The following is a 12,500-nucleotide window of genomic DNA, read 5'->3' as shown; positions in this document are numbered from 1 at the left end:
TTTTGAGAGAACAAGTGCCATTGGTGTTGACATTAAATTTTTAGTAAACGTACAATTGTTCTTTGATCTCTTTACTGAATTTTTATTGTATCAATAAGAGTCGTTTTGTGGCAAATTGAAACACTGATACTCATTTTTCCTTACCAAGTTCAAATCTTAGTCTTTCTTATGACACTAATGACATCATACTGCGACCAAACTAAGACTTGAAATCATAGTTGGCTCTACAAACCATGTTGAAATCTGCACACAAGTTAAAGACTTTGCCCTGATTTTCGTTATTGGTAAAGTATGCCAATCAATTATCTCTAGGAGGGGCTGACCAGTAGGTACAGACTGTGGGAAAGATCTCAAGCAACAAAGCCATGCACACAAATAGCATGAAAAACAAATAACCTTTTGAATACTAAAAAATCAAAACCCTGAAAATAAGACGCTGATCCGACTGGATCCTTAAGGCCCATGTTCACCCAAAAGACATTGTGTGCTTGCGTTGTTGTTTTGAAATAGTTCCAGTGTTTTGATTGGGCACTCGCCGGTGATTTTCAGATTTTCTGTTTGTGTAAAATTCAATGCAGGCCTTTAACTCTGAATTATCCAGAAACAATATAGTACACAGAACAACAAGGAAAAATGAAGTCATTTTCAAAGTGATGGATTCCTGTTAAACAGACTTTTATTTCATTCAACAGAATTCGCTTGCAAAGCTTAAATGCTACCACCAACATAGCAAAGCTTGCTTCAGAAGTCATTGAAAAGTGCAAGCTTATTCATCCTAGCAAACTTCCTGAAGTGGAACAGCTGTTGTATTACCTACAAAACAGGAAAGATACAGGAGAAGGCAAAGAAAAAGTGAAAGTAAAAGCTGATGCCTTAAAACGTGCTGCTGTTCCTGCCGACTTTGAAGGCACAGAGGTATATTCACAAATAATTATTTGTTGTTGATAGAGAATCAATAAGTTGTTAACAGATATTTACTCACTGATATACATGCATGTAACATATCACAGTCAACAAAAAATGTACTCCCTTTTGAGGTACCTAGAATAGCTTTTATTTTGCCTTAGATAGATGAGAATTTATGACCTACAGTATACGCAAATGCTGTGAATCAAAATATAGAACATTTTTACGAAAGATGCAAAGCTCATTTAATTTACCAAAATCCCACTCTCTATCGAAGAAAATTGTTTGTGAGTTGGGTGACAGTGTGTTGGTCTTGCTTGTGCTTCAATCCTGTATGATTTGGCCAAATCCACACAGGTGCGGTGGCCTCATGGTTTGTTCGCTCGACTCCGGATCGAGTGGTCAGGGTTCGGGTCCTGGCCGAGGACATTGTGTTGTGTTCTTGGGCAATGACACTTTACTCTCATGGTGCCTCTCTCCACCCAGGTGTATAAATGGGTACCGGCAAATATAATGCTGGGGGTAACCATGTGATGTACTGGCATCCCATCCAGGGGGGAGTAGAAATTACTCCTAGTCACTTCGTGCTGCAGATACCGGAGATACATGTAAGTGCCGGCCTGACGGGCCTTCTAGGCTCGTAGCAGACGTTACCTACACATTAAATAGACATGCTTAATGAACAGTAATGTTTTCTCTCAAAGTCTAATGCAGACAAATGCATTTTGACATATTTAACAATGTGGAGCTCTAGTGGTTTTGTTATATTTCTCTCTGCCTTTTAATTCCTCATGCTCAGTTTTTTAATGTACTGAATGAAGAGGTTCATGGCTACACGTAGGTTGCCAAGATCATCTAGCCATGGAGGCAGTCTAATTTTAGTACCAGTAGTTGAATTCCCAGGATGTCCTTGGCACCCAACGTCTATTTTGCCATGCAGTTGCTACATTGTAAGGGTTGATTTTCCCAGTCATTCGACAGTGAGATCTTATGCATTTAAAATAATGGTTCAATGGGGATTAAGAAATGACAGTGTGTTGATGATCCTGGTGTGATATCTTGTTTCATGTTCTTGCTGATTCTGATTGTGATTGTCAGCTTGATGAACAAGCTAACATCAATGACATAGAAGATTATGTGGAACTGCTGTATGAAGAACTTCCTGAAAAGATACGAGGAACTGGACTTATCTTACAGCTAGCCAGAAATCCGGACAACTTGGAAGAACTTGCAGTGAATGGTAAGTTGGCAGACTGTGGTGTTTCTTACAATGTAGCTCAATACTGGTATGTTGCTTGGGGATAAAAATAATTTTAATTGTTGGTATGATTTAGTCATCTCATTCCTGACTCAGAGGGGTTCTGCCCTGGATGAAAAAAAGCGACTCACTATTCTGTGGCTCTAGGAGACAAAAAATTTCTGGCGTGCATCCTGGGTACAGGGGTTCTCAATTGAGGAATAAAAGCCTGCTGGCAATAAGCAGACAAAATTTATATGCGCTGCTCTTGGGGATTGTAGCCAATGCACTGACAGTGGGGGCTGCTTTCAAATTATTTTCTCTAAAGTTGTGGTAGTCCAGACCAAGAAAATAATAAAAATGGCAGCAAAAGTGATCTAACGATATTTATGACTGACTTTATATTTCAGAACCTGTTTTAGGTGCATTGTCAAGAGTGCTGCGAGAAGATTGGAAGAAAAGCACAGAGCTGACAACCAACATTGTGTATGTTTTCTTCTGCTTCTCCAGCTTCTCTCAATTTCATTCTATCATTATCCACTACAAGATTGGTGCCATGTGCATGCAAGTGATGGAGCATGAGGTCAAGAGATATGAACAGTGGTCTGCTGAGCTAGAGAAGAAGAAAAATAATATCCTGATAAAGTAGAGTCATAAACTTAAGGATTCAAGTATTCACAATTTAGTTGGCGTTGACTGAGTCAGTTTCCATATACATGTATCATGAATGCATTGCAAAATTTTTACTGGGAAAAAAACACAACCTGGTCCAAGTTATTCCTAAAAGGGCAGAATTTGATTTGTGCTACACCATTATAATAATATTATATACCTACTATTGATTAACATTATAATAAGCTCACATTTTGATTGGTTGTCATGTACTTCTATTGACAGAAGATGTCAAAATGTGGCAAGAACATCATACACGCATCTATCACCTTGTGTGCCACTTTTTTGTTCTTACCACATTTTGACACCATCTATGATCTATTACTGAACAGGTGCACGTCAACATGGAATCTATTTGTTAAACATATATTATCAAATCTCATTGAGTAGCATACCCGATGGCGGTTGTTCGTCCAATGGGTAGCATTTGGGACTGGTTGGGCATCCCAAAAATATAATTTATCTTGACTTAAGACTTCCCTTTGGTGGTAAAAACTTGGGCAATTCCAAATGTTATGGCTTGTGGATGGTGCTATTCACTGATTAAATAACTATAACGTATCACTGTGTTTAAACAACTTAGGCCTGATTAGGCATGACATCAACATTATTTGTCTTTTTTCAAGGGAGCAGGGATAGCGCTGTGGTGAGAGCACTTGATCGCCGCCCACCATCGAGACCCTGGTTCGATTCCCAGGCTCAGCGTCCTGTGTGGGTTACTGTATATTTGTTAGTTCTCTGTGACAACAACAACAACAACATCAGTTTTATTCAACTATGTCATCACTACTCTGCTCTGAAAGGTTTTTTCCCCCTCTCCTCAAAAACCAACTAATGATTGATGTGACTTTATTTGATTTGAATTCAGTACAATGTCCCCAGTTAGTGTCACAGCACTAAAATACATTTGACACTTGATTATTTATTAGACACCTTTTTGGTGGAAAATACTCTATCTATTTCAAATGCCATAGCTCAACTGGCGAGTAGTCTGATAAAATCCCAGAAAAAATTCCCCTAAACTGGAATGTCAAAAAACCTCTTTTGGCTGCACTTATTAAAATGAGGGCCAACTTCAATGACCTTCATGGACAAATCCCATTAAATATTGTTTTGATGTCGAGTATTTAGTGGTGAAATGGTTTCCTTAACCTGTTCACGCAATAACAGAAAAGACTATGAAAAAGGATACAAGAAATTTCTCGGGCTTGTCAAAAAGCAAGAGCAGCTTCTACGAGGTAAATATCCCACATTCAAGCATTGACATTGATTTATAAGGTGGCTCAAAACGAGAATGGATCCCAAGATTCACATAAGGCAATTCCCCGTGAGAGAAATGTGATCTGAAATCAATTGGAAATAAAGCTTGTTAATAGGTTTGCTGAGCAAGTATCTCGGACGTTAGCTCATAGCCCTTCCTAGGCTCCCTCACTTCCTCTCCTATGATAGTTAGCAGCTTTATAACTTCGAACTTCTCTAACTTCTTTTCCTGCTGTGTGGAAGAGTAGTCATTGTTGGAAACTTTTCAGAATTTCTTCCATTAATCAGTGACATTCCAACCCTAAGGTCCCAGGTTCCATTCCCGGTTCTGCTAAGACTGGAATATTTGGCGACCTTCTTTCCTCTAAAGTTCACTCAGCTTTCCATCCTTCCGAGGTCGGTGAAATGAGTACCAGCATGCATGGACTGCTTAGAAGCGGCTGCAATTTGCGCCTGTATAATTATGCTTCCAGTCCGCTGGGGGTAAATTGATCATTGTAAAGTGCCCTTGAGACGCTAGTGATAAGGGCACTATATAAATGCACCACTTTACTTTACTTTTTTTTACATTTGGTCATGGAAGTTAAGGATCAGTGGCACTGGCAAAACTGGACCCTCTAGCCATCACTTTTGGCACAGTTTGGCAATTTGTTGACCTTGATTTACTGTTTAAGGGCTCACTTCACTGGTGCCCACTATATCGACTGTATAATGAAGGCGGAGGATTTTTTTTTTTCCGTGAAAGATTACGTGGGCTCTGAATTGTGCTGTATATTGTGTGCATAGCATCTCTAGATGATCACATCTTAATCACGTGATAATCACATTCAGGGGATTACAGCATGGAACTCAGTCTGTGTTGTTATTTGGGGGGGAGGTCACAGGGGGTTGAAAAAAGCTTCACTTTATCTCTTGACCATAGACTTTATTCCAAAATGGCCATCATTTAAATATTCTTTTGTTTTTATTCAAATTAGCCCTTGATGCCTTGTTCTTGAGCTGAAAATTCAAAAGAATATTTTGCCTTGAACGAAGCATCACAGTCTAATTTCAATAACAACAAAAGAATATCTAAATGGTGGCCATTTTGGATTAAGGTGTATAGCGTTTGGCATGTAGCTATACTACGAAAACCACAGACCTGTGGATTGGGCCCGAATTACTGAATCACTGCCCTGCCCACTTTCGTTAAACATTTTTGATGAAATTCCTTTCCCACCGGCTTGAAGTGTACTGGAACGACCACAACAATGGAAAGATTTAATCAATCACAGAAAAACGTCACCCGCAGAAACCTGTGGTGAAGTCTCCCCCTTTTCCACTAATGTCCTGTATAATCTTCCTTCTTCAAGAGCTTTTCCATGATCATAAAGCCTTCCACATGCGCTCAGTTCTGCCATGGAGTCGAACACAATACCTCTCAAGAATTTGAACTATTTACAAGCGAAACAATGAGGGGCAAAGACACATAAAATTCCACCCGTTCCACAGATTGGTGGTTTTCATAGTAGCATGAATCATTGAACTTTGTAATTTTAGTGCTTTTTGTTTAATATTTATTGAAATTGGGACTAATGTTTCGAAATGACCAAAAATGCAGAAGATATTAATAGGGATTGTTTGCCCGTAGTTCATAACCAAATTTTTAATTGAGTATCTATTAAGTTGTTTTTATTTATGTTGCTCCAGTTTTGACATACCTACTCCTAAATCTTGCTGAAGATGCCAAGGTTGAAATGAAAATGAAGAACAAGAAGATTGTGAATATGCTGGTGCAATTGTTGGAAAGAGACAATGTTGACTTACTGATCCTGGTTGTCTCCTTTTTGAAGAAACTGAGTATTTTTGTGGAAAACAAAACAGAAATGGTAAGTGAATGACAAACAATAATGTTCCCACTTTGGCTGTACATCTCAGTTTGAACATTCTTTCCGTCGAAATTATCCCAACCTGGATGTACAAGTAAGTAATGTCTCAAGTGGCAAGTCTTCTATATGCCTGGAACTTCTGGACAATGGAGGGAGATCGAGGAAGGAGGATCCAGCAAAGATCTCATTCAAGTCCTCAACAGCTGTGCTCAATTGTCTTGTATTACATAAATTGATGTGAAAGATCCACATTTTAGTAAATTACATGTAATCTCCCAAAAGGTTGCAGGTTTGCAATACTAAATTTTCATTGTTCTTGATTTTTACAGGCAGACTGTGGGATCATTGAGAAACTTAACAACTTAATTCCCCACTCCAATGAGGTACATGTATGCTGACTTTGAGCCTGTGTTTATTACATTCTTTATGACAAAAGTCACGATGTCTTATAAAAATTGTGTTTATTCATCCAGACTCCCCCATCACAAATGATTCTGCTTTTAAACTTCCATATCAGGGTTTTTCAAAAGTAGCTTGCTTCCACCAAAAACTGTATGGTGGGGTCACACATGCTGTTTCAGTGTTTCGCTGTTTCGTGGTTTAGTAATGCCCTGTGAACTGACCCCCTTACTGACTCCTTCTAAAATTAAAACAAGAACTACAAATTAAATAAAGATTTAAAAAATACATAGTGGCCGATCTGAAGTAAAGAGGAAATTACACCCACCTTTAAATTTAAAAAAAAGATGGCGGTCCACGAGATTTACCATTCATTCAACCCCTTTTCTGTCAAATAACAAGTTCTTTCTTTTTCTATAGATGGATGCCTTGAAATCTTTCGAAACATAAAATTTACTGCCCACTCTTGTCAGAAAAAAAGACCAAAATATCTTATACGGTAAACATAAACAGAACTGCATCAAACTAGAAGTTGTCCAGTGTCAGTAACTCAGCAGTGCCGGTTCACACTCTAGTCTGTAAGCATCCACCATAGGCAGGGAAATGACGGCCAATTCTTGTAAGAAAGGGCCAATTTTAAAATGAAAAAATTAATGCTCTTACCTGATGACCTCGCCATGTCAGTTCATCTGTGTGTAAATGCTGAATGGACTGAAGTACCTGGAACTACTGGCCAACTTACAGATTGTTCCCATGGAAGACGTTTATTTTATTGCTTCATGTTTCCGTCAAAGAGAACAAGAAATCTTAGACTATTGATTTTGCGCATTTGGCATTCGTTAACGGAGGATTGTCATTGCACATAAAAGGGGTTGGATCAATAGGAGGTTGACCCTCTTCCGCCCTCTTTACTCAAGTATGTATTTTTAAAATCTTAATATTTATTTCTGTAGGTTTTTTATAAGGGGCCAGTAAGGGAGTCAGTGGGGGATCAGTAAGGGGATTAGTGGGGGGTCAGGAGGGGGTTAGCTGACCTAGGGTCAGTGTTTTGTTAGTGCGCAAATATTATTGGCATTTCCCTGAATCACACATTCGCTAACCGTTTTCGATTTCTTCCCTTTTCTTGCAGGATCTTCTCAACATTGCTCTACGCCTTATCCTTAACCTATCATTTGACACTGAATTGCGTGCTAAAGCTGTAAAAGCTGGTCTCCTACCAAAACTAGTGCAACTTGTTTGTAAGTGAATTTGAATTCCAAATCTGTCCAGGTCATCATCTCTACAGTTTATAAGATAACCTATAAACTTTAAGACTAAATTTACACATGACATTGGTACCCTACATAAGAAAAGCCTCTGGAGACCAATGTAGAAGACATACTGGATTGTGCTTATTTTGGTTTACAATCAAGGGCAGTTCATAATTTGATATTCTCCATTTTGGAAAGAAAAGCAAGTTGAGAAAACCACAGGAAAGTCATTTTTAGAATCCTTTTATTTCTGATACATGGCTTTGCTTGATTTATCCTGTCAATTTAGCAAATGAGCTTCACAGTGTGGTAGTTCTGTGTGTCCTTTACCATATCAGCATGGATGATCAATTCAAGTCAATGTTCACCTACACTGACTGTATACCCATCGTAAGTTGCAGCAATTTATGACTACTATTGTGAATAGTTTGAACCCAGGAGTCACCGCTATCCACCGGATAAATCAATTGGTTTTGCTAGTGTTTAGAGCGGTTTTCAATTGAGTGTCGAAAGTAATTAGATAATTACTTTGGTTTATAATTACTTCACTCAGTGATTGGTTCAAAGTTCTCGCGCCATTTTTTCAACCAATCAGAAGTGAAACCAAAACCAATCGTGGCTCGCGCGTGCACATTTTCCCGCGCTTTGTGTCGGCTACGTGTAATTACTTCGAGTTTTGATTGGTTTGCTGGATTGTCTCCGTCCTTTTTGATTGGCCAAAGTAATTACTTTGGTTTTGGTTTTACGACACTCAATTGAAAATCGCTCTATCCAGTGGATAGTGATTTATCTGGCGGATAGCGCTATCCATCGTTTGAACAACCGAGGCCTGAAAAATTATTCTCCCTTACAGGCTTAACAAAGTGGCAAATAATGATATTTAAACCAATTGACTCCACAGGCACCCCAGGATGCCCCTACTTGACACGTAACCTCGTCTGGCATTTGACAGAGTAAAATTTGTTAAGTCACACGCCCAGGAGTCAGTGGGTTTAGATTATTAACTACTTAATAACCGAGAGTGAGGTTGTTACAGCAAAACCCCAGCAAAATCACAAAGTAAGGCCTTGCCGTATTGACTGAGCGACAGCGAGGTCAGTACAGCTAGACCAAGGTTTGAGATTTTGCTGTAAAGACCTAACGGTCAAGATTATCAAGTTGTTAATTATATGGCTAACACGCTCACTCGCTCGTTCACGCTCTTGATTGCATCATGGGTAATCAGGGCAACATGGCGGGAAATTCAAAGGTTTGTATGGAAATTCGAAGGAAAATAAACTGTACATGACTCTACTTTATAGACTTTCGCCTTCATAAACCAAACAAATAAGTTCATGTTCACAACTGAGATGAAGTAGACTTGGTATCCGTTCTTTGGAATTCCAAAATATTGCCTTTGTTGTCTCCATGCATTCTCTGTAATTTTGTGCCTTTGGAATTAAAGGAAATGTATGGCAGAAACTCTCTTTAATAAAATGATTTATACAATAACCATTCTCTCCAAATTTATTCTGCCGCACCTTTGAGCGCATATCTTCTGCTTTGGAAAATAAAAAACCCAAAATTGCATATCATGAATACTTTTCATCGTTTTGAACTTCCTTACAAACCTTTGAATTTCTCTCCATCTTGCCCTGATTACCCATGATGCACTCAAGAGCGTGAACTCGTCTATTTGCATAATCCATAATCGGCCCGCGGGCATTACGGGAGATTATCATATGGCCCGTACGGCCCCGTGCGCGCTTTCACTGTAAAACTATTGGGAAAATGCCCATATGAGGGCTGTACGCATTAGCGCAAGCAGTGCCGGAAAAAGGCGTACGACCCTGCTAGGAACACATACTGCTCAGCGCGATGCAATTTTAGAGGATTTCGTCGCTTTTTATCATCCAAGTTATTTACAGAGTAAATGCAAACATGTTAGATAAATTTTCTGTGCAAATTTTTGTTACTCGTTTTGTCCAAACTTCGTATTCTGAGTGCTCATGAATAGTGTAAAGAGCCCATGGTATACACCATGACCTCGGGGCAAATATTTTCCCATCCAGCCCTCCCACTCAGTCAGAGAGAGAAGGAGGTGAACTTGGGTTCAAAGGTTGGACAAAAGCCGGTTGCTGTGCGGAAGACCGAGAAGCTTGGAGAGAGAGAACGAAAGTCCCTATTTCCCTAAGAGGGAAAAGGACAAGATGATGATGATGATACCTAATGCCCAAGCGCTTAGCTGCTCTTAACCAATCACAGCGCGCGTTATACCGGCCAGAAACACTAGCCATATAACAAAAACATGCTAAAACAAAGAAAAATGATCTATAATAAAATTTGGATAGACCAAATAAATAACAAAAAACAGACAAGACAGAAACTTGTATGGATAGCATCTAAATTTAGAAATATTAGAATCAAGACTATTAGTATAGGTAATCGCATGGGGCCGAGTGAAATTAAGGATTAATATCGCACATTTCAGAAGTTGCAGATAAAGCCAGAGTTGCGCAGAGACGATGACAATTTCTGCAATTTCTGAAAATATGTGTGATATTAAATCCTTAATTTATGAGGAAACATGCCATTACTTGTTCATAATATGAAGGGCAAAATTTTCTTTTATGAAGAAGGCCAAGAACGATCGCTAAACAGCACAATTACTTACGAAGCAATTTCAGTGTTCAGTTAGCGTAAATGAACTGTAAAACGCCCGAATTTTAATATTGTACAGCGATGCCAAAGCAATGAAACCAGCCCAGCTAAAAATATTTACTACATGTAAAGAATGAAAGTGATTTTGCCCCGGGCAATTACCAAAATTAATGCAAAATGCCCTCTGCCTCAGCCAATCAGCACTGATTAATTTTAATTATTTGCCCTCTATGTTATAAAAAAGGGTTAATTGAATTATACGTAACTTATTATCTTTTTAAACTTGTCTACTGTAACTTTGGTAGTTGATGCAACTGATGTTGGAATGCCCAGGAGACCGTATTGATCTGGAACTCATCGCGTTAGGGATCAACCTGGCTGCGAACAAGAGAAATGCTCAGCTTGTGTGTGAAGGTCCTGGATTGAGGCTATTGATGAGAAGGGCATTTAAATGCAATGACCCGTTACTGCTCAAGATGATAAGGAACATATCGCAACATGAAGGACCAACAAAAGCCCAGTTTGTGGTGAGTTGGTTGAATAGTCAAAGAGGAAGAAATTAAACGTAAAGTGTTTTTATTTTAACTCTGGCCATCCTAAGGCAGAATATTGAGAGATTGAGGGTCTGTTTCATTCATTATTCTGACTGCAGTTTGTAATAAGGGGACTTAAAATATGTTCATTAAAGGCTTAATTTTTCTTGTAAAGATGGGTTAGATTACCGTTCGAGGGGCGAGACACAGCCCACTTCAGCAACTTCTAAAATGACACATGATTGTTGTTATTATCCTCAGTCTCGTGTGAATACCTTTACAAATTTCCTCTGTGTTAGACAGGCAAAATTAAGTGTTATTCGGATGAGCCAACCAGTGGAACAAAAGAACCCTTTGTTTCGAAGCTAGTGAGCCACTTTTTGGTACAGGTATATTAATAACAACATGTCACTTGCGGTTTATTAGGAATAAATGCTTTCCAACGTAAGAGCGTGGAGTTGGAAAGCATTTTCATTACGGTTCGTCGCAAGATTTGTCATCACTTGATGATAATCTTTTGTTCCTCTTCTTATGTATCGATTATGCAATTACGTTTCACGATATGTTCATGAATTATTGGTATTGGTATTGGTATTGATCTAGTTTATTCAGGCCTCTCGTCTTCTGGACAGCCATTGGACTTTCAATTTCAAAATATTCTTTATTCAGTGTAAAGCTCTATCCCTCGGAGCTGTCATGCGGTCGAGGACTACGTTTTCCAGTGGGTTTTTTGTCCCGCTGGGTTTTTATCCCTCTGTTTTTTTTTCGTAACGGGCAGCGTGTTATGATTTTGTATTTTTTTATATATTTTTTCCTAGGTTTTCTTTCATGATAGGTTCGTTCTATAGTAACGTACATTACTTATGCCATCTTTAGAATTATGAATTAAAAATGCTCGTGCCGTTTTCTGGTGTCCACCAGGCACCCAGCACGGTCACACTCCAGATTTCCGTTGTGTCCTGGTTTCTCTCGCTTTTTCGCGCGTAGCGTAGGTCAGGAATGAATCGCAAGTACAGCCCATAGCGGAGACATCGCTTATAAGGAAAAAATTCAAGTTTGGTCACTGGTTATCGAGTCCACACCACATGATCAACTTGAACACACTTTCTAATGTGAAGATATTTCTTTTCTAACACTGTCATTAGGAATACATAGGGGACCTTGCAAATGCTGTACAAACTTGCCCTGACGAAGAGTTTGTCCTAGAGGCACTAGGAATCCTAGGGAACCTGACAATAGAAGACGTTAATTTCCAGGGATTGCTAACAGATTACGACATGTTAAACTACATTAAAACTAAACTGCAGCCAGGTAAGACCTTTTTAGAGTAGTCAATTCGCTGAAAGAATCTCTCGACATTTTTTCAAGTAAAGCAAAGCGAAGAGTATAACTAGCTCACATATCTTTTCCCGTCACTAAGCACTAACGTCTGGTCCCAAGAGCAATGTTCTTGTTGGTGCTGACCAAAACTGAGAGCAAGGTCTGGGGACGAGATTGTTTTGGTGGTTGCTCCTCCTCGTTTCCAGTGTCTGCCATGCCAGTTTCCTCGTTTTATGGAAACGGGAAACGGAGATCTATGGATCAAGCTCACAATCAAGAACCGAAGACCATCTAATATTTTGTACAACTAAAGTCGCTCACCCTATATTACCGTTAACAACGTCAAATATCTTTATGTGTTCTAGGTATTGCGGAAGATGATCTTGTTCTTGAAGTAGTGATCCTTATTGGTACA

General features: G+C 39.1%; 1 protein-coding gene across 2 annotated transcripts in view; it reads left to right on the top strand.

The window, feature by feature from the left end:
- LOC138021413 (kinesin-associated protein 3-like) overlaps positions 1-12,500 on the top strand; it is an 18,756-nt gene that overhangs the window by 782 nt on the left and 5,474 nt on the right. The window contains exons 3-13 of one of the 2 annotated variants that reach the window (XM_068868290.1): positions 693-915; positions 2,005-2,146; positions 2,554-2,775; positions 3,976-4,053; positions 5,765-5,943; positions 6,273-6,326; positions 7,472-7,580; positions 7,882-7,982; positions 10,538-10,759; positions 11,911-12,076; positions 12,451-12,500. The exon at positions 12,451-12,500 is cut by the window's right edge and continues 76 nt beyond it. In XM_068868290.1, coding sequence (XP_068724391.1) covers positions 693-915; positions 2,005-2,146; positions 2,554-2,775; positions 3,976-4,053; positions 5,765-5,943; positions 6,273-6,326; positions 7,472-7,580; positions 7,882-7,982; positions 10,538-10,759; positions 11,911-12,076; positions 12,451-12,500 — 1,546 coding nt within the window. Of the gene's footprint in view, positions 1-692; positions 916-2,004; positions 2,147-2,553; positions 2,789-3,975; positions 4,054-5,764; positions 5,944-6,272; positions 6,327-7,471; positions 7,581-7,881; positions 7,983-10,537; positions 10,760-11,910; positions 12,077-12,450 lie in introns of both variants that reach the window. The other variant, XM_068868282.1, reaches the window with a different exon arrangement.

The sequence above is a fragment of the Montipora capricornis genome, chromosome 2, assembly GCF_036669925.1.
Source record: "Montipora capricornis isolate CH-2021 chromosome 2, ASM3666992v2, whole genome shotgun sequence".
NCBI lineage: Eukaryota > Metazoa > Cnidaria > Anthozoa > Scleractinia > Acroporidae > Montipora > Montipora capricornis.
Note: the sequence above shows the minus strand (reverse complement) of the source record. Positions and strands in the feature narration are given on the sequence as shown.